The sequence below is a fragment of the Clupea harengus genome, chromosome 17 (genome assembly GCF_900700415.2).
Source record: "Clupea harengus chromosome 17, Ch_v2.0.2, whole genome shotgun sequence".
Lineage (NCBI taxonomy): Eukaryota > Metazoa > Chordata > Actinopteri > Clupeiformes > Clupeidae > Clupea > Clupea harengus.
Genome location: NC_045168.1, coordinates 4386722 through 4406721, shown reverse-complemented (window position 1 = coordinate 4406721; position 20000 = coordinate 4386722). Strand labels below are relative to the sequence as shown.

At 46.7% G+C, this 20000-nt stretch overlaps 1 protein-coding gene across 1 annotated transcript in view; it reads right to left on the bottom strand.

Moving 5' to 3' along the window:
• Nucleotides 1-20000, bottom strand: part of c17h8orf34 (chromosome 17 C8orf34 homolog) — a 78659-nt gene that overhangs the window by 46390 nt on the left and 12269 nt on the right. Inside the window, exons 2-7 of the mRNA XM_031584117.1 lie at nucleotides 16548-16695; nucleotides 15611-15742; nucleotides 12436-12564; nucleotides 12139-12161; nucleotides 10400-10566; nucleotides 784-950 (exon numbers count right to left, since the gene is read on the bottom strand). Coding sequence (XP_031439977.1) covers nucleotides 784-950; nucleotides 10400-10566; nucleotides 12139-12161; nucleotides 12436-12564; nucleotides 15611-15742; nucleotides 16548-16695 — 766 coding nt within the window. The remainder of the gene's footprint in view (nucleotides 1-783; nucleotides 951-10399; nucleotides 10567-12138; nucleotides 12162-12435; nucleotides 12565-15610; nucleotides 15743-16547; nucleotides 16696-20000) is intronic.

The window sequence follows — 20000 nt, the reverse complement described above, 5'->3', positions numbered from 1 at the left end:
GAAGAGAGAGTCAGCAAGAGAGTGTGTGAGAGAGAGAGAGAGAGTGGAGAAGCGAGAGAGAGAGAGTGGAGAAGAGAGAGAGAGAGAGAGAGAGAGTGGAGAAGAGAGAGAGAGTGGAGAAGAGACAGAGAGAGAGAGTGGAGAAGAGAGAGAGTGAGAGAGAGTGGAGAAGAGAGAGAGATAGAGAGTGGAGAAGAGACAGAGAGAGAGAGAGAGAGTGGAGAAGAGGGGCATCACGATTGGCGGCCTCTGAGCACGTCTCCTCATCAGACGCAATTCAAAACACACATCTTCACAATCAAACACGAGGAAACAGAGTGCAATCACACACACACACACACACACGCACACAAACACACACACACACACACAAAATAAACCAAAAACGCACATATGCACACACACACGCTCACAAACTCACATTCAAGCAAGCATAAGCAAGCACACATTTACAAACACTTTTATAAAATAGTGTGTGTGAGAGAGTTTTGAGTTCCAGAGTGCAGGAGTTAAAGCTGTAAAGTACAAGATTGCACACAGAGAGAAAAAGATCCGTAGTTGTCCTCATTGTCTAAAAGTTTGTATGTATTCATGTGTGTGTGTATGAGATAGACAGCGACAGAGAGAGAGAAAGAGAAGTTTATATGTATTTGTGTCCGTGTGCGTGTGAGATAGACAGAGATAGAGAGGGAGAAGTTTGTGTCTACTTGTGTGCGTGTGTATGAGACTGACAGAGACAGAGAGAGAGAGAGAGAAAGAGAGAGAGAAAGAGAAACTCCATACCCAGCAGTTCCATGGCGTCGTCTTCATCCTCCATCTCATCCTCGGTGACAGAGGGAGCAGAGCTGGGCATGGAGTCGAAGGAGTCCTGGGACAACATGGCCGCCAGCAGCTTCTTATGGTGCTGCTGCTGCTGCCTCAGCCCTTTGCTCTTGGTCTCCATGGACAGGCTGTGGGGGGGGGGGGGGGGGGGGGAGAGAGAGAGAGAGAGGACATGTTCACTCATGACCAGACTCCAGCCCACAGCAAAGGAGACACAGGCATAGCTTTGGCACTGACTCAACAGGTAACAGCAACATTGCATGTGAAAGTCATTTCTCTATGTAATTCCACGTTCCACATTTGGAAACTCACACATCACTGTTATTCTTCTCACTTTCTTCTGACCAGAGATGTCCTTATCCTTCCGGCTTACAATCGATCGCATCTTTGCCACCTCTCGCTATGTTACGGAGAGCCCATATCTAGTCCAGTACTATTGCTATGTATTATCCTCAGAAATGTTTACTTCACCTGGTCACGCTTGAAAGTCACACTCTGAACTCTGTGCTTCCTTTCTGAGAACGGCTTCATCTCAAACTTCCAAGAAGAGCTTGCACTTGGCACCTGAACTATGAAAGTAATCCCACAGGTGTGTGTGTGTGTGTATGTGTGTGTGTGTGTGTGTGTGTGTGTGTGTGTGTGTGTGTGTGTGTGTGTGTGTGTGGTGTTAATTACTCTCTGGGAGAGAGAGTGAAGAGAGAGTGAACTGTACACGGTCCAAGACCGGGGGCTGATATGGCGTAGCTCCATCGTAGCATCTCATACTTCACTTCCTCCTCGGGGGTGTCAGAGTGATGTCCTTCCCCACCCCTAACCTACACCCTAAGCCTTTCTCTACAGATAAATTAAAGGAGTTGTGGAATGAAGGGAAAGGTCTACGGATGCCTGTGTGGAACATACTGTGCCAGTGAACTTTAGAACAGTTTCCAGGCCTGGCCTACACTATGTACTTGACAATTAATTGGCAATGTACTGATACACATTCAGTACAAAATTTACAACATATATTTGGGGGATAGAGTTCATTTTACAAACATGGTTGTAGACATTTAGTAATACGTGCACAGTAACATTAACTACTTAAGTACCACAATATTACATTATTACTTAAGTACATAGCAATAACAACACACATTTTAATTTAAGTCCAACTATTTAAGGGCTCTGAACACTTCCCAGGCGTGAAGGATCCTTTTCTTCCTGGAGAGTGTCCTTTGCATGGAGCAGTTTTTACTTAACCTCCAGCTTCCAAAGGCACTTGAAGGTCTCTAAACTGGACTCTTTATTCCATGCTGTGGTTAAGCATGAAGCAGCTGGACTCTCCTCCCCTCGACACTTCATCTTTGTCTGACTGTGATTAGCAACAGGCCTGGTTCCAGTTTGGCAGCCGGTCAAGGGATTGTTTGATATGATAAACACACCACCAGGCCATCAGAAAGAGAGAGAGACACTTTCCTGCACTGATTAGCAGGAAGTGGAGTACATGAGCAATAATTACAGGCAGAGATGGCAAAACGCACGAGAGAGAGAGAGAGAGGATTGTGGGTATTATGCGCTACCACGCATGTGATCCCAAAAGCACAGGGACAGATGGTGGCTTGAAAGCGTAAAGCGATGGACTTCAGAGGTTTAATGGGAGCGGTGATCGTCCTGCCAGAGCATAGCCAGTTGAGATGCCTTCACCTTGCAAACGGCCTGGAACACTGAAGTCATCCACTGTGAAGTGAAATGGCCCAGAGACAGGCGTATGATAAAGAGAGAGAGAGAGACGAGGGGTAGGGAGAGTTCACCTGCGGTGCTGCGTAACACAATAGACTCCTTCACACTTATGCCCCAGCGATGAGCTGCACTAATTGCCTGACAGTCCCACAGCATATGGTTCAGACTGATGAAAACGGCTCCCCAAGTTTTCCAATAAACCCTAATCTGCATAGATACAGAAATATGTTATGGAAATGTATGTGTGTGTGTGTGTGTGTATGTGTGCTTGCATGCATGTGTGCTTGAGAGTGCGTGTGTGTGTGTGTGTGTGTCTGTGTGAGTGAGTGTCTGTCTGTGTGTGTGTGTGTATGTGTGTGTGCTTGCATGCAAGTGTGCTTGGGAGGGTGTGTGTGCGTATGTGTCTGTGTGTGTGTCTGTGTGTCTGTTTGTGTGTGTGTGTGCCACCTCTTCCCTTTGCTGATGACATTAATTTCCTGTGTGTACAGACCTGTTAAAGCTGGCCTGAGAGGCCTCTCTTGATTGTTATCTAATTGGAATGACTGCTACTCACTGATAATCCAGCCTCGTGTTCACTTCCACACTTCCTTAGAGTCCGGTGCAGGACATTACTATGCTAATGGGGCCTCTCCACATGAAGGAAGCAGAGTGGTCTTCTTCCTGCAATAGTTTAGTAACTACAGTAGCCACCACCATCATCCCAGCCATCCGTCTCTGCTGGGATCTGTAAGGTGACTGTGTCAGCAAACCTGCCAGGCTTATCCCCCCGCTCTGCTCATCAACAGCCAAAGAAAACCGGTCTCAGAGGCACTGCAGAGAAAATAACTTTTTTTTCAAATAAATATATTCCATATTAAACACCCACAGGTTTCTCATACCGAGAGAAATGGAAGGAAGAACAGAAAGAGAGAGGAGAGAGACAGAGAGAAACTCCTAGGGATGTATTAGTGTTGAGAGAAAGTGTGTGTGTGTGTTTGTGTGTGCATGTGTGTGCCTGTGTGTGTTTCCATATACACATACTTTCTTTTATGAGAAATGGCAACGATATCGACTGGTGTTTGGAAACATCTAAATGAAATAGAAAAATGCAATATAATTTTCTTTCATTGGCTGTGCTTTCATGAGAGAAACAAAGCACAGGATATTTTTTTGTAATTTACTTTGCACTTCTAGACACCATTCCCATCTAATGTCCTACTTACATTTCCAATAAAGTGCCTGTACCTAACTAAGTCAATAACAATCTTAGATGCCAAACCGTGAAGGGGAATCATCTCCTGCACAAAGCAGTCAGATGTGTCATTGAAACAGTATCAGGAAGCCACAGGGAGAGCTAACTGTTGCAGGTAATAGGATCAACCAGGATCAACATCAAAATGCACAACAACAGTTCCATTAACATATAATTAGCCCAATTGGTGGTCAGAGAGCTGTCAAGAAGAATCAGCTCAGTGACTGTGCAAATCAGCCATGTACTATGATCAAAATACTCCCGCGTGGAACATAAGTAGCGTGACATTAAGGACCTGACAAATACACACGCACACACACCTACACACAGTCACAGCAAGAGTGAGAGAAAAGATGAACACAATTATTCTGACATTCTTATTATTTCCGTGAGGAAGTCAAGTCAAGTCGGCTGCACCAACACCTGCTGGGCATGGGGAGAGTTCTTCAAAGATCACGCAGACTCCTGCCGAGCCCAGAGCAGCCCAGCCCAGCCCAGCCCAGCCCCACTCTGACTGTCTCTGGCCTTGCTATACTAGGCAGACAGTGAGACCCTCTGCCCTAATTTACCATCACAACTTCCTCGTACAAGAGGGGCATTTCTCTCTTGTCAATGAGCATCCAGAGCAACCTCCAGGCAAGGCAGTTATGGTCCAGGTAGTTACGTGAGTATTGAAGAGTGAATAGAAGAGTGAATAGAAATACCCACAAATACATTACAGTGTCTTATCTACATTTTGTGAAGTTCGAGTTGTCACAGAATTGACATTTATTATCATTATATATATTTATTACAATATATTATATATTTATTATTAATTATTCATTAGATCCTATGAGTCTATGGCTGTTACTAAAAGATCAGAACTCTCAAGTGTAGTTATCGATGCAAGCTGCATCACTGACTCAATTTATTCAAATTGCAGAGAATCCATGTCTAGAGCTGTATTTGCAACCAGCAATAAAAAAAAATGGTAATGCTATTATGGTAATGGTATGGTAATGCTTTATATCTTAATTTCCACCGATCAATCTAGTTTCATTATGCCACCGGTCGACTTTAGTTTGCTGCCAGAACTACGCCCAAATCGGAAAAAAAACCCATCACAGATGAACATCACGTAGAAAGAACAATCATTGAAACTCTTCCACACTTTGTCAATCTCTGTCAGTAAAACTTCAGCGCTCTCTTGGGCAGTGGCAGAATCTTATTGGCCCTCTTGCCAGCCTAATCTTCACTGGGATTATAGTCTGGAAACCCTCCTCACAAGATGATTCGCTGAGCCATTCTGAAGGGCAGACCAATCAGTGACCAGTGGGCGTGGCTAGGTGGGATGACATCGAAATAAAGCGTTAGTTTCAGATGTAGTTACAACAATGGCGGCAGTTCTAGAGCTAAATTAAGCAATACAAACAATAGTAGCAATGCTAGCAAACATCAAACAATTGAAGCCGGAGCAAGAAGAATGTGTACATTTATTCATCAAGTTGTTTCCTTAATGCCAACAGGGTTCCGGAAAAGGCAAATATATCGAAGGTAAAGATCAGCAGGCACTTTTATCCAAAGCAACATACAGACAACCTGCAGTGATCCTGAATCGAAACCGGGCCCGCCGCCACACCCCACACACACCCCACACCCTCATCAGCTTGCACCATCTTAGCAGTAAGTATAGCTATCCCATAGTGGTCAATGCCAATTGGTTAATGGCTGGTCCAATAGTTTCACCAGAGGACGACGGCCGTTAGGTTGCAACGGCTGGAGACAATCCCCAGTGGAGCGAAGCGAGTGTGTCAGTGTGTGTGCATCATGCAATGTCTGTGCGTATATGTGAAGAAATAACAGGTTTCCGTGTGTGTTGGGGTTGTGTGTGTGAGTCTGTGTTGTGTATGTGTGTGTGTGTGTGTGTGTGTGTGTCTGAAACAGAGAGAGAGTTTGTGTGTGTGTGTGTATCTGAGAGAGAGAGGTGTGTGTGTGTGTGTGTGTGTCAGAGAGAGAGGTGTGTGTGTGTGTGTGTGTCTGAGAGAGAGAGTGTGAGTGTGTGTGTGCGAGTGTGTGTGTGTGAGAGAGAGGTGTGCAAGAGTGTATGTGTGTGTGTGTGTGTGTGTGTGTGTGTGTCTGAGTGTGTTTGTGTGTGTGTGTGTGTTTGTGTGTTTGTCTGTTCGTTCCTGTGGGAGACACCTTCATATCACTCTCAGCGCCTCCGTCAGCACTGCATGGCACAGCGCAGCCCAGCGCGGCTCAGGTAATTTGTTTCTTTGGATCCACATCAACAACAACAAACATGGCCAGACCCCAGAGGACATTAGCACTGAGGCTGAGAAATAATAATAATAAAAAAACACTGAGCAAAGAAATCCCTCACAGCTGCAAACGCTGGGATAAATCTACCCCAGATCTAGCCCAGGTCCGACTCAAATACGTCTCAAATATGTCTCAAATATGTCTCAAATATGTCTCAAATACGTCTAAATAACAGCCTTAAATATGTCTCAAATACGGCCCAGGTGTGGCCCAGTGTTAGTAACTACATGTGAATTGGGTGACGGAGGGGCTGGTTGTATTGATAGTGGGGGTGGTGGTCCAGTTATGGTGCTCGATATTGAGAGTGGCTGGCTTTCCTCTCAGTAAATGATTACGGCTGTGTAATTACATTAGGATGATGTCTGAGGTATGGTGGTGGAGGAGGGGTAATTGTGTGTGTGTGTGTGTGTGTGTGTGAGTGTGTGTGAGGGGGGGGGGGTTCTGTAATCAGAGGACAGCACTAAGCGTGAGAGGTGGATGACTCACAGATGGAGGTGATCAGTGATCATTAGCGGTCCACGCACAAGCACCCTCTGCTTGCGCTCTCCCACTCTCCTTTTCCCTCTCTCTCTCTCTCTTTCTCCTTCTCTCTCTGTCACTCCCTCTGCCTCTTCCTCCCCTCACTCCTTTTTCTCTATTCCAGCTGCCTCTGCTTCAATTCAATTTAATTCAAATCAGTAAACAACACATTCATTTGTGATCATATAAGATTGAGAAAAAACAGAATGTGAGTGCGTGTATAAAGACAGAAAATACAGTAATATAAAAAGTTAGTGTGTAAAGAAAGAAAATACAGTAATATGAGAAGTAATACGCTTCAACTCGCTTCAACTCCTTTCTCTCGCTCTCTTTCTCCCTCTCTCTCTCTCTCTCTCTCTCTCACTACTTCTCTCTCTTCTTTATCTTTTTCTGCTAGTGATTAAAAACCTTTAGAATGGGGATTCCAATCTGAGCTGTATGGGGCACATAATGTTATCACAGACTGGTGATACCAAGCGCAGACGTATTATACTCTCTGTGTGTGTGCATATGTGTGTGTGTGTGTGTGTGTGTGTGTGTGTGTGTGTGTGTGTGTGTGTGTATGCGTGTGTGCGTGTGTGTGTAGAGAAGCTGCTGTAGAAAGAGAAAGACAGCCTGAAGAGCCAAGAACACAAGATTGATGAGAAATGACAGAGGGGAAAAAGAGAGACCTGGATAGACTGAGAGACATGAGGAGAGAAAAAGAGAGATAAAGAAGTGTGGATGGAAAAAGAGAGACTTGGATAGACTGAGAGACATGAGGAGAGAAAAAGAAAAGATAAAGAAGTGTGGATGGAAAAAGAGAAACTTGGATAGACTGAGAGACATGAGGAGAGAAAAAGAGAGATAAAGAAGTGTGGAGGAGAAAGAGAGAGATAGAGAAGTGTGGAGGAGAAAGAGAGAGATAGAGATTTGTGGAGGAGAAAGAGAGATAGAGAAGTGTGGAGGAGAAAGAGAGACTGCCATCCACTGCATGGTATAGTCAGCATCCCACACAGACCTGGCAGCACTGGAGGAGAGGACTGGAAGGGGGCCACGCCGGAGCCTCCATCTCTCACCCGCTCCGTCTCCTCCAACACCTCCTCCCCCCTGCACACCTCCGCACCTCCTCTGCCCTCTCTCCTTCCCTTTCCACTCTAAAAGCTAAGGTGAGACCCAGTATGGGCAAAGGGCAGGTTAGAGGGAGAAATGGCACCATTCTTCTGTGCTCAAAGAGCTCTGCTTTGTGGAAGAGCGTGAGATTAGTCCAGCTGCACTCGGAGCTGCAGAGACCAGAGCTGCTACTGCTGCCAGAACGACCACTCAGCCCAGCATGGAGATTACAGCAGGAGGACATCGGCCCCGAGCCACGCTGGGACTCCACTCATGCGGCTGACACTACAGCGCAGGTGACAGGGGGGGGGGGGGGGGCAGGTGGGGCTGTGAGGGAAAGCGAGAAACGTCAGACTGAACGTCTCATATTAGACTGGAGTGCAATCAACTTTTCATTGAGCTCTAGCACTGAACGTGAGAATGCCTTCACTGCGCGTTAGCCTCACAATACCCAGTCATAGTAGATAACTGAATAACAGACATATCTACACTTGAATGAATCCGTCCTCCATTTATCACTGAAATGATATTCATGTCATATCCATTCACACAGAGAACAGACAGTTCAGTTCATCTGTCCAAGCGTATGGCGTCACAGTGGGTACGATCTTCAGGCAGTGCCAGTGAAATGTTTCATTAAAGTGAACCCATGGCACTGGTCTAAGATCAGATCCGTCTGGTTTGCCCTTCGCGGGTGAAATGAGATGACTTATGTGTCGCCGCCTACGGGGACCAGTGTTTCGCTCGGCAGGCTGGCTGGATGGCTGGCCGGCTGGATGGTCGGCTTAATCAAGCCCCAGGCGCAGTAATTCTTGTGTAATCAAGTGAACAGAATAAGCTAATGGAATCAAGCCACCTTCTGTCACACTGACCCTGCTGCTCTGATGTATGGTTTCAGGTACGATTCAAGATAATTAGCTGCGTCCTCAGTGGACGAAATGATGGTCTACGAACACTCACTCTCTCTCTCACACTCACACACACATACATACGCTTACACACACTCACACACACACACACACACACACACACACACACACACACACACACACACACACACAAACACACACACACACACACACACATACACACACACGTACGTACACGCATACAGGCTTAGAGTTCAAAGGATTACATGACTAAATGCTCATCTGCCACACCAAATACAAAGCGGTGCAGGGGCATGAATAACCATCGCGCTGCTGAACCCCGACATGCAGTAGAACACGTACTGAACGTTACATGGGAGGGGGAACACAGTGGAACACGTACTGAACGTTACATGGGAGGGGGAACACAGTAGAACACGTACTGAACGTTACATGGGAGGGGGAACACAGTGGAACACGCACTGAACGTTACATGGGAGGGGGAACACAGTAGAACACGTACTGAACGTTACATGGGAGGGGGAACACAGTGGAACACGTACTGAACGTTACATGGGAGGGGGAACACAGTAGAACACGTACTGAACGTTACATGGGAGGGGGAACACAGTGGAACACGTACTGAACGTTACATGGGAGGGGGAACACAGTGGAACACGTACTGAACGTTACATGGGAGGGGGAACACAGTAGAACACGTACTGAACGTTACATGGGAGGGGGAACACAGTGGAACACGTACTGAACGTTACATGGGAGGGGGAACACAGTGGAACACGTACTGAACGTTACATGGGAGGGGAAACACAGTAGAACACGTACTGTACGTAGAACACGTACTGAACGTTACGTGGGAGGGGGAACACAGTAGAACATGTACTAAACGTTACATGGGAGGGGAAACACAGTAGAACACGTACTGAACGTTACATGGGAGGGGAAACACAGTGGAACACGTACTAAACGTTACATGGGAGGGGAAACACAGTAGAACACGTACTGAACGTTACATGGGAGGGGGGAACACAGTAGAACACGTACTGAACGTTACATGGGAGGGGAAACACAGTAGAACACGTACTGAACGTTACATGGGAGGGGGGAACACAGCATGTTCTGCTCTGTCTTCTCCTGGTGCTCATAGCACAGATTGGACTTTGAGTTTGCAGGAGTGTAGGTGAGAAACCTCCACTTGACTCCCTCTTGTGTTTTTAAATCCCCTCCTTAGGACTGAATATAAGACAATGGGTCTCCTCTTGAAATGATATCATTTATAGTTATAAGACCTTTCCTCCTCTTCCTCCCCCTCTCTCTCCCACTCTCTATATCTTTCTAACTACTTCACTCCCTCACCCACTTTCTTTTTCCACACATCTGTCTCATTTTCCCTTTATCCCTCTCTCCCACTCTCCTCCTCTCCCTTGCTCTATCTTTCACTCTCTTACTCCCTCCCTTTCTCTTTCCCTCCATCTCTGTGGCTCGCTCTCTCCCCCTACCTTTCTCTCTCTACCTCCGCCTCTCTTTCCTTCCCTCTTGTTTTCTTTCTCTTTCCCTCGCCCTCCTCCCCCTCTCCTCACCTCCCTGCAGGGCTGGTCTCCTCGCTCCCGAGCTCTCGATCTTGGTTCTTCATCTCTTCCCCCCCTCACTATCTTTCTCTCTCTCTCTCTCTATCCCCTTCTCTCTCCACCACCTCTTCTCACCTCCCTGCAGGGCTGTTCTCCTCGCTCCCCCAGCTCTCGGTCTTGGTTCTTCATATCTTCCCCCTTACCATCTTTCTCTCTCTCTCTCTCTACCCCCCTCTCTCTCCACCACATCTGCTCACCTCCCTGCAGGGCTGTTCTCCTCGCTCCCCCAGCTCTCGGTCTTGGCTCTGGGGACGGGAGGCTGCAGCATCTCGGCCGCCAGAGGATCCGAGTCGTCCTCCTCTCGGCCAACCCACTCCCCTACCACCCGCGGTTTCAGCACAGACGAGTTATACAAGCACAGGTCCTGAGGGAAAGACAGAGGGAGGGAGAGAGAGGGAAAGAGAGAGAAGGAGGCAAAATAAGAGGAAGGAATGAGGAAAGGAAAGAGGAGTGAATAGAGGGGAGAAGAAGAAAATGGAGGAGGGAAAAAAGTAGAAAAAAAGTAGGTAGGGGAAAAAGTGATACAGACCATAAACCATATGAAGGAGAAACATGACAGAACACCAAAAGAAGAAAAGATGTAGAAAAGGAGAACACATGACAAGACCCTGCATTAGACAAATACATTAAGCCTAAGCATTTCAACACAGCCTACTGCACATACAGTACATATTCAAACAGCCGGCCACAGAGGAGGGTGTTTGGGACAGTCAGCAGGAAGGCCTCCTATTCCCTCACTCCTCATCCTAACCATGTCCCAAACATCACCTGGCTCTTAATCTGAGGTGCGCTCAAATTCGGCAGACATTCGAGGCGAACGTGTTTTCTTTAAACTTTTAAATTTGAACCTTTTTGTGTAAACATTCCAAATTGTTCGATTTAAAGGTACAGTGTGTAGTTTTTAGTGGCATCTCGTGGTGAGGTTGCTGAATTGCAACCAGCTGAATACCCTTCCCTTTACAAGCGTGTGTGAGTACCTACGGTCAAATAGCATATCAAGGCAAAAAGCCCTCTCTAGAGCCAGTGTTTTGGTTTGTCCGTTCTGTAGAAATATGACGGTGCCACGTGGCGGATTCCGTGGAAGAGGACCCGCTCCCTATGTAGATACGAAGGGCTCTTTCAAAGCCAACGAAAACATAATGATTCATGCACTAATGAAAAGATAATTATCAATATTATATTCCATTTCTACTAATAGATGCCACTAAAAACTACACACTACTTTTAAACTTAAACCCTAGCCCAGCATCCATGCTTGTTCCCCGAAAAACGACCTCCTTAAAGTGTTTGTTTGCTATTTGGACCGCACCTCTGTTCCGGCCCGTATCTGGCATATCTGGGGATCTTGTTTCTGAGCCGGAGACAGCTGCTATAACCCATGAGGATCTCTGTTTTTCGGAGGCCATTAGTATTCCCCTCAGCCTTCCCGGCTTGTGTTTCCCAACATTTACACATTTTAATCCTCCGCGCAAACACCCCACCCCATTTCCTCCTCCACCTCGTCCTCCTATGAATATCCCCGGATCTATTCCCCCACATGCAGGAAGAGGAGAACCCAATGACATTTCATTTATATTAAAGCGGAGGGTTTTAATATCCAGCCCGCTCCACGTGTCCGGGGGGGGCTGTAGCTCTGGGCTGGGAGCCAGGCAGATGAAGGCAGATGAAAGGTCTGTGAAGTATTACAGGCAAAGCAGCACACATCTCATTTCATCAAACACCCTCCTCAAACACCGGCCACAAACACACTCCAACTACGCTCATCCTGCATTTTAAATAGAAGCTATTATTAAACCATAAACGAGGACGTTTCGTATACACACGCAAGTGATGTGTGTATCGTTTACAGCATTCATTCTGTGGGCAGGCTATATACAGATCCATGTTAACAAGACAGACTTGGTTGGGATGTACAATACACAGAAAATAATATTACCTGATCATCTGACTCAGCGATACCTAAGGACAAAAGAACAAGCCTTAATTTAAACTTTACAGACTCATCAGGTTAGCATAAACATTTTGTATTTCTACATTCAGTCTATGGCTGTCTTTTTCTGCAGAAAACAAACTAACCAGCACATGTCCAGACACAAGCTGAGAGTACATAGATTGATATAAAAACACATATAAATTCACACACACACACCCACACATACACACAAACACAAACACAAACACACACACACACACAAACACTACTCATCGGAAGTAGAGGGTTGCATCAACTCACTGCGGGACAGGTTTTCCAGGGCCTTCCCCAGCTTCTTGCTCTCCTGTAGGATGTGGTTGAGCTCATCAAAATCATGACTCTCTGGCTTGGACCTCCACTCCCACGAGGGGCGCTCTATAGAGCGAGGCACTGGGAACACGCACAGACAAGAGGCTAAATAGCAGGCTAGCATTCTCATCTCATTTACTTGCGTTTATTTATAAATGTCTAGAAGTTTCCACCAGGGATGCTATGAAGAATGGAGACACAAACACACACACAAGAAATCATTAGTGTTTCTAAATCATTCTTTACTCCACTCCTGTTACAGCTTATCTGATCTAGAAACAGAATTGAAATGTTCATAGCTAGCTAGCTAGCATGCTAGCATGCTCTTCATGTCCATTTGTTTTAGAAATCTAGAAGTTTCCACTTTTATATCCAGACAAGCTATCATTAAGGGGGACTGCAGGGAAACTTTGTCGTCAACAGCTGTGTTTTATGAGTCTCTATGAAAACCCTGTAAATATGTTGAATCATCAGCCACATGCTACCAGCCAAACTTTCAGTCCTTCAGCATCTCTCTCTTACACACACACACACACACACACACACACACACACACACACACACACACACACACACAGAAAACAAACACACACACTAATCCACCAACCTACTATCTCATTCTTTGATATCCACCTCTCAGCTGCTGTAAGTCTGCAATACTCAGAGTAATTAACTCCTCGAAATGGGTCAAACCAAGGCTGACCCAGATGCAGATACCATCAGTCAGGATCCCTCTCCTCCACTCCCTCCCTCCCTCCACCGGCACTCCACGAATGTCTATACCTCACAAACTACCCGGTCTTATGGAAAGTAGACACAGCGGCCGTGACTGTGAATATATCAAATATATATTCTCCTATTCCGCTCGAGGTGTGTAAAATACATTTTAAAAGGAGGTGTAGTTGATATGCAGACGGCCGCTTGCTTAGTCACCCTGGACCTTTAGAGCAGGACTGAATCATAAGTATGTACAGTTTAGACAGCAGAGCATGCTAATAAGACTGGACTTTCATTAGGGAGCATGTTTGGTGAAGATTATTCTTGCTCATTTAGGTGAGACCAACAGTCTATTGTTAGGTGGCTGGACCTTTGAGTAACATGCCTGCCTGCGGGTTCCATAGGGGCAGAGGCCCAGAGAGAGAGAATGCACGATAGAGAGAGCGAGAGAGAGCGCAAGAGAGAAAGAAAGAGAGAGAGAAAGAGAGAGAGAGAGAGAGAGAGAGAGAGAGAGAGTCTCTAACCTGACTGATTTCATCTGTGGAACAGCCAGTGTAACTGACAGGTGTCAACACTGGTGTAAGTGCAACTGACGTGACGAAACTGGCTGTGACACAGATGCTGCTAGTCTATGCGCTCTCTCTCTCACTCTCTCTCTGTCACCCTCTCCCTGTCTCTCTTGTCCTGGCCCCGAACCAGGCTTCTGACACTCTGACAGGAAGAATATGAGCCGTGTGTGTCAGAAGGGTGACAGACCCACCAGCCGTCTCTGCTAGTTCAGCCACTGACTCTCCTGTTCGGGTGGTTCACTGGCTTGTTGTATTCCCTTAGGGAACACTATCCAAGGTGGCAGTTTCCAAGGCTACTAGCTACGAGAATCTACAGTGACCTACATGCAGTCTAGAAGTGTGAATTCCCTACAATTTAGCCATTACAGTTAAATTGGCAGTAGGCAGTTTTGAGAATTGTTGTGCGCGACATGGCAGGGCCAAAGCAAAGGTGGGTTAACAGCATCAAATCCAGGAGGCTCAGTTCAGGATTTCTTCAATAGTTCCCATAATTCCTAGCTATGCTTCAGCATGGAGGCATTCCACGGGTCCAGGGAGATAACAAGAGGGGAGTTAATGTGCCACAGCGTCCTCAGCACCACCTGAGCCAGAGCTCGGCTCCCTTTGAGCCGCGGTGGCTGAGCAGCCTTGTAGCAGAGCAGGTCTGCCGAGTGTGTGTGACGGACGGGCCCTCAGGAGGAGTCCACAGACAAGGCGGTCAGCACTGAGCACTGCGTGGCTTGGGGATAACGAGAGAGGAAAGCCCGGACAGACAGCGCAGGGCAGCTCTTTAGCGCTTATCTCCCCCTTAGCCCCCTGGCTAAAGGCATGAGCGAGGATGCTAATGCGCTGGCCTGGACTGCATTACCCAGGGAAGTTTGATCTAGATCGCTGGGTTGTATGAAGGGGGATACACTGAGATCTGAGAGCCCAGCTGTCAGAAAGAGTACAAAACATGTTCCGCCCTCAATTACAGCATGGTAGCGGATCAGTGCAGCTCATAAGATGCTGTAATTCATAAGCTGTTGTAATGTACACTGTTGATCTTAAAGAGCGTGTGAACTGACGCGCACTGCCTACGGGCTGCAAACAATGTGAGAGGAGTTCATCCACTGCCAAAACAAAAATATTTTTTAAAAGCATTTCCAGCTGTGCAAGCGACATTTGTGATGTGTGTATCTCAGCGGGTAACTGAGAAATAAAACTGAACACATATCCCTTAAAAAACTGTAAGAAAGAGAGGGAGAGACGAATAAGAGAATTATAAAAATGACATAGTGTCTTTCACTGTCATTCGCTGTGAAATTGGGTTGATAATATCACTGGGCCTGAAATAGAGCCGCTGGCAGAGACGGAGCGCGATGCTAAATTATTTAATTCTCTCCTCTGGTCTCAAGACGACCCCAATGGCCAATAACCCCCCCCCCCACACACACACACACACACACACACACACACACTTGCCTTCATCAGATGGCTCATTTCTGCACTGGCTCATCTAATGATGATGGGGCTGAGAATGACAGCTCCACGTTATTAACATTTATTCATTTTCAACAGACGCTTTCCTCCAAAGTGGACAGTATAGCACAGACACATACATTTTCATTAGTGCATGTGCTCCTTGCTCACCGACCCCATGACCTTATCATCCATCCTGGTCATTGGCCATTACCTTGTTAGCACCTGGCTCTATCAGTCAATTAGGATAATTTGTTCCTTTACCTCAACTGATATAGTACAGTACAGATGCAGTATGCTTCTCCATCATGAAATCAGTGCTCCCTGGGCATCTAACCCCTGACCTTGGTGTTGTTAGAACTCTATCAGCTCTATCAGAAGTGAAGAGATCTCATCCTCACGTGACTTTGATTCTGGCGAGGGAGGGGAGATGTTGGACATGGCCAGGTCACTCTTCGACTTCTTGGGCTTTTTGGGATGGATCTGCCACGGCTTCTCATAACTCCTGAACTCCCGCCGACTGCCTTTGTTTTCTGCAGAGAGATTAATCAAATCCACACAGCACAACCGCACAACCGCACACACACACACACACACACACACACACACACACACACACACACACACACACTTCTCTCTGAGCCGGGGAAGAGTGATAGCCAAGGAAGCTGCACTAATAAAGCTATACAGCCCACAACAACAAAACACACAAAAAATGCAGAAACTTTTCTGAGTAATCTGTCTACTTAAGTGCGTATGTGTTTGTGTTTGTGTGTGTGTGTGCGCGCATGTGTGTATGTTTGTGTAAGGAGAGAGTGTGTGTGTGTGTGCGCGTGTGCCTCTGTGACCAACACCGAGGAAAAAGGGAAAACAGAAAAAGAGCAAGATAGATAGAAAGGCATAAAGACACAAGATAGAAGCCAAAGAGATATGAAAAGAAGAAAACAGAGGAAACAAACAGGGCTGTGTACTGAGGCTGTGTAGTCCTGCAGGCTTATCTGCTCCCGTGCTGTATACCCATTATGCTAGCGTGTATATCTAGCGTACATCTGCCGCGCACATACAGGAATGACGTGACAGAGGCACGAGCACTAGCGCTACAAATGAGGTGTATCAGTAGGCTGACGACACACTGGGAGATGCATACAAGGTAATGACAAGTCCCATTGTCATCTATAACCGTGTCAGTCTTGAACTGAACACTGAGCTGAACACTGAACTGTGTACAATGTCTGAAACAATGACTCTCTGTTATGTTGCCCATCATAGCTGCCCCTAAAGGATGCTCAGTGTCTCCTCATCACCCTGACAGCGTCTGGCTGCCCACTCGGCCCTTACCCGCTGCGCTGGTGTCTGCCCACAGGGCGGCGGAGCCGGACAGGGCCCTCTGCAGCTTGCCCGGGCTCTCCTGCTTGCTCTGCAGGTGGCTGATTAGGAAAGGGATGGGCTGGTCCGGGGTCTCCGTTATCAGCTTGGTCATCATTTCCTGCAGGAGTAAAACAGAGTGCTGAGCAGGAGGGATTTAAGGAGAGATGTGTGTGTGTGTGTGTGTGTGTGTATGTGTGTGTGTGTGTGTTTGAGGATAGACAAGGGGCTGTGTTTTAGGATCTTAATCTGCAGTCAGCAACAACCCAGTCCAGTCCAGTGTGTGTGTGTGTGTGTGTGTGTGTGTGTGTGTGTATGTGTGAGTGAAGTGAGTGTGTGTGTGTGTGTGAGGATAGAAAAGGGGCTGTGCTTTAGGATCTTAATCTGCAGTCAGACTTCAGAGAATACCTCTGACTCTGCAAAAGATTACATGCACAAAAAAGACATTATAAAACCTCACACGATGAAGGAGATGAAGACCATAGACCATTACTGAACTATTCCGATAGTAAGGTAACTAAAGGATTGAATGGCATTGCATTATGTGCGTGTCTGTGTGTGTATCTGTGTGTGTGCGTGTGTGTTCATGCATACAGCCACTGTATGAAAGTGATCCCATACCATGGTGTAGCACATTACACGCTTAAAGGCATGAACTCTGCCTGACTTCAGTAGAATTAGTGACAGGAGCTAAGGCCTGAATGATAAGCACGATGCTAACTGCAGCAACAACCCAGTCCATTGTGTGTGTGTGTGTGTGTGTGAGAGAGAGTAGTGAAGTAAGTGTGTGTGTGTGTCTGAGTGAGTGAAGTGAGTGTGTGTCTACCACTACCTGCCTCTGCCCAACATCATAGCTTTTGGCGCACACACACACACACACACCAGCAGTTTGAGAAAGAGAGACACATTAAGTAATTGGTAGGGGAGACATTCCTCCAACACCAATGTGTCTGCTCAGGGCAAAACAGCCCCCCAGCAGCAGTAATCAGCCCAGCCCCCCCTGGCCGTGGGAGCCGAGGCGGGATGGCATCGCTGGCATTAGGAGCAGGCCTCCTCCACTGTCACCATGAGTAAGCACCCACACTCAGAAATCCAATTCCAGGACCAAGACAGGGGAAAGAGCCTCTTGAGACTGGCCGATAAAAACAAACGCATAAATAAATAAAGGTTTTTTTTTTTTTTTTTCAGTTGTATTGGTTATGGGTGACATGCCTGGTTGTCCTGGAGATAGTTGTTACACTGTGATGAAGACATAAGCAGTGCAGTATTCTGTTTTGATAAAACAGATGCAATTGTAAAGGGAAAAGACAAAGACGAGCCTTCCCAATGCTACAGTTAATTCTCGGTTTCCTGTTTCTATTTGAGTCTTTTTATAGGAGCTCTGAAGAATGAAAATAGAAACCAACAATAACCTCATTATTATAGGTCTGGAAGGGTTTGTATTTGACAACCAAAAGAAATTACTTTCTTTTTCTTTAATGTTGTAAGTGTGCACCTCATCACAATTATTATTTCACCTTCAAAAGTGGAGTGATGGTGGGGCAAGTGTTTCCCTCAAGCACCACCTTCCCAGTAGACACACACACACACACACACACACACACACACACACACAAACAGAAAAATGCACACACGAACACACACACACACTGCAGAGTTGTAAATACAGCTTTCAAGCTTCTGTAGGTAATTAAACTAACCTAGCAACGGGTGGTACATTACAGAGGCCAGCAATCTGTGGGTTGTAAAGGGAAGCGGAGTGATCAGCTTGTAACAGCTCTGTGTTAAGTGTCCTTGCTGTTCTAGTACCCTCCCAGCGCGGGCTGTAATTGCTTATCCATGGGAAGAGTGGCTCAGATCACACGCATTTAGGAAACACATTGGTTTGTCTTCTTCCTTGCCCGTCCTGGCCTTTTCTGGTTTGGGACTGTGGCTGTGGCTGTGCCTGTCGCCATTTATCTTTGTAAAGGCCACTCATGTGTCCTCCCCACCCAGGAAGATGAATGGGCCTCCAGCCAGCATGACGAGCACAATGGCATGAGAAAAAAAACACAGGCGCTTCCAGGGCCTTTGTGCAAGAAATCACACAGCGCTATCACTGGGTACAGAGCCCTCCCATGTAGATTTCAAAACTCTCTCTCGCTCTCCATCTCTCCATCTCTCTCGCTCTCCATCGCTCTCTTTCTCTCTCTCTCTCTCTCTCTCGTTCTCCCTGCTACTCTAAGTAACCAAGGGAAATAGAATGATTGTGCACAGTGTATGCAGTAATCAGATTTCTCTTGGCAGAAACTGGGCACAGACTCTCTCCCACACACACACACCGGCTTAAGTAAACACACACACACACACACACACACACACATATTTAGGCCAACGTCTCCCTGTACAGGGCCAGTCCGTAACATCATTTCTATGGATTCACTGGTATCAGCAGAATAAGGGGGCGTATGGCTGCTATTTCAGACAAAGTGACACGTCAAAGGGAGTGTGTGTGTGTGTGTGTGTGTGTGTGTGTGTGTGTGTGTGTGTGTGTGTGTGTGTGTTTGTGTGTGTGTGTGTGTGTGTGTGTGTGTGTGTGTAACACAGGCTGCTGGGAGCTCCCACTAATAGAGGAGCTGTCAGCCATCCAAGTTGGGCTGTGCGGTTCTCAAGGACTACACCTAAACAGCAGCCGAGACTCCCAAGGACTCCCTCAGGGACACGCAGAATAGGGAAGTGATAGAGAAGAGAGAGAGAGAGAGAGAGAGGTAGAGAGGGGGGAGCAGACAGAGGGCGGGAGAGAGAGGGAGTCTGTGTGTGTGTGTGTGTGAGAGAGAGATAGAAAGACAAAAAGACAGAGAGAGAGAGACTGTGTGAATAAGAGAGACAGAAAGAGATTGTGTGTGAAAGTGAGAGAGTGAGAGAGAGAGAGAGAGAGAGAGAGAGAGAAAGATTTTGTGTAAGAGACAGAAAGAGAAAGAGTAAGCCAGAGAGAGTTTGTGGTTTGTGGAGAAAAATAATAGGACAGAAAAACAATACAGTGAACTAATCAGAGAAGTAATGAACGGAAGAAAAGAAACACAAACAGGGAGAGAGGGAGGAAACCTTTCTGCTCCTTACCCCACTACCCTACATCTCCTTTCAGATCCTGGGTCAGTCTTTACTAGTCTCCCTACCTGAGACAGGTGAGATAACGAGCACCCAGTGGACGGCCAGTCTTTACTAGTCTCCCTACCTGAGACAGAAATGAGATAATGAGCACTCGGTGGACTGGGGTTCTGGGACAGCCTTTACTAGTCTCCCTACCTGAGACAGAAGTGAGATAATGAGCACTCGGTGGACTGGCTGCCAGGCTGCGGTAGCACTCCGCACCATAAGCAACAGGAATTACTGATGCAGTCTCTCATTGTAACCATGAGGCAGTTTGCCAATAAAAAAGAATGATGT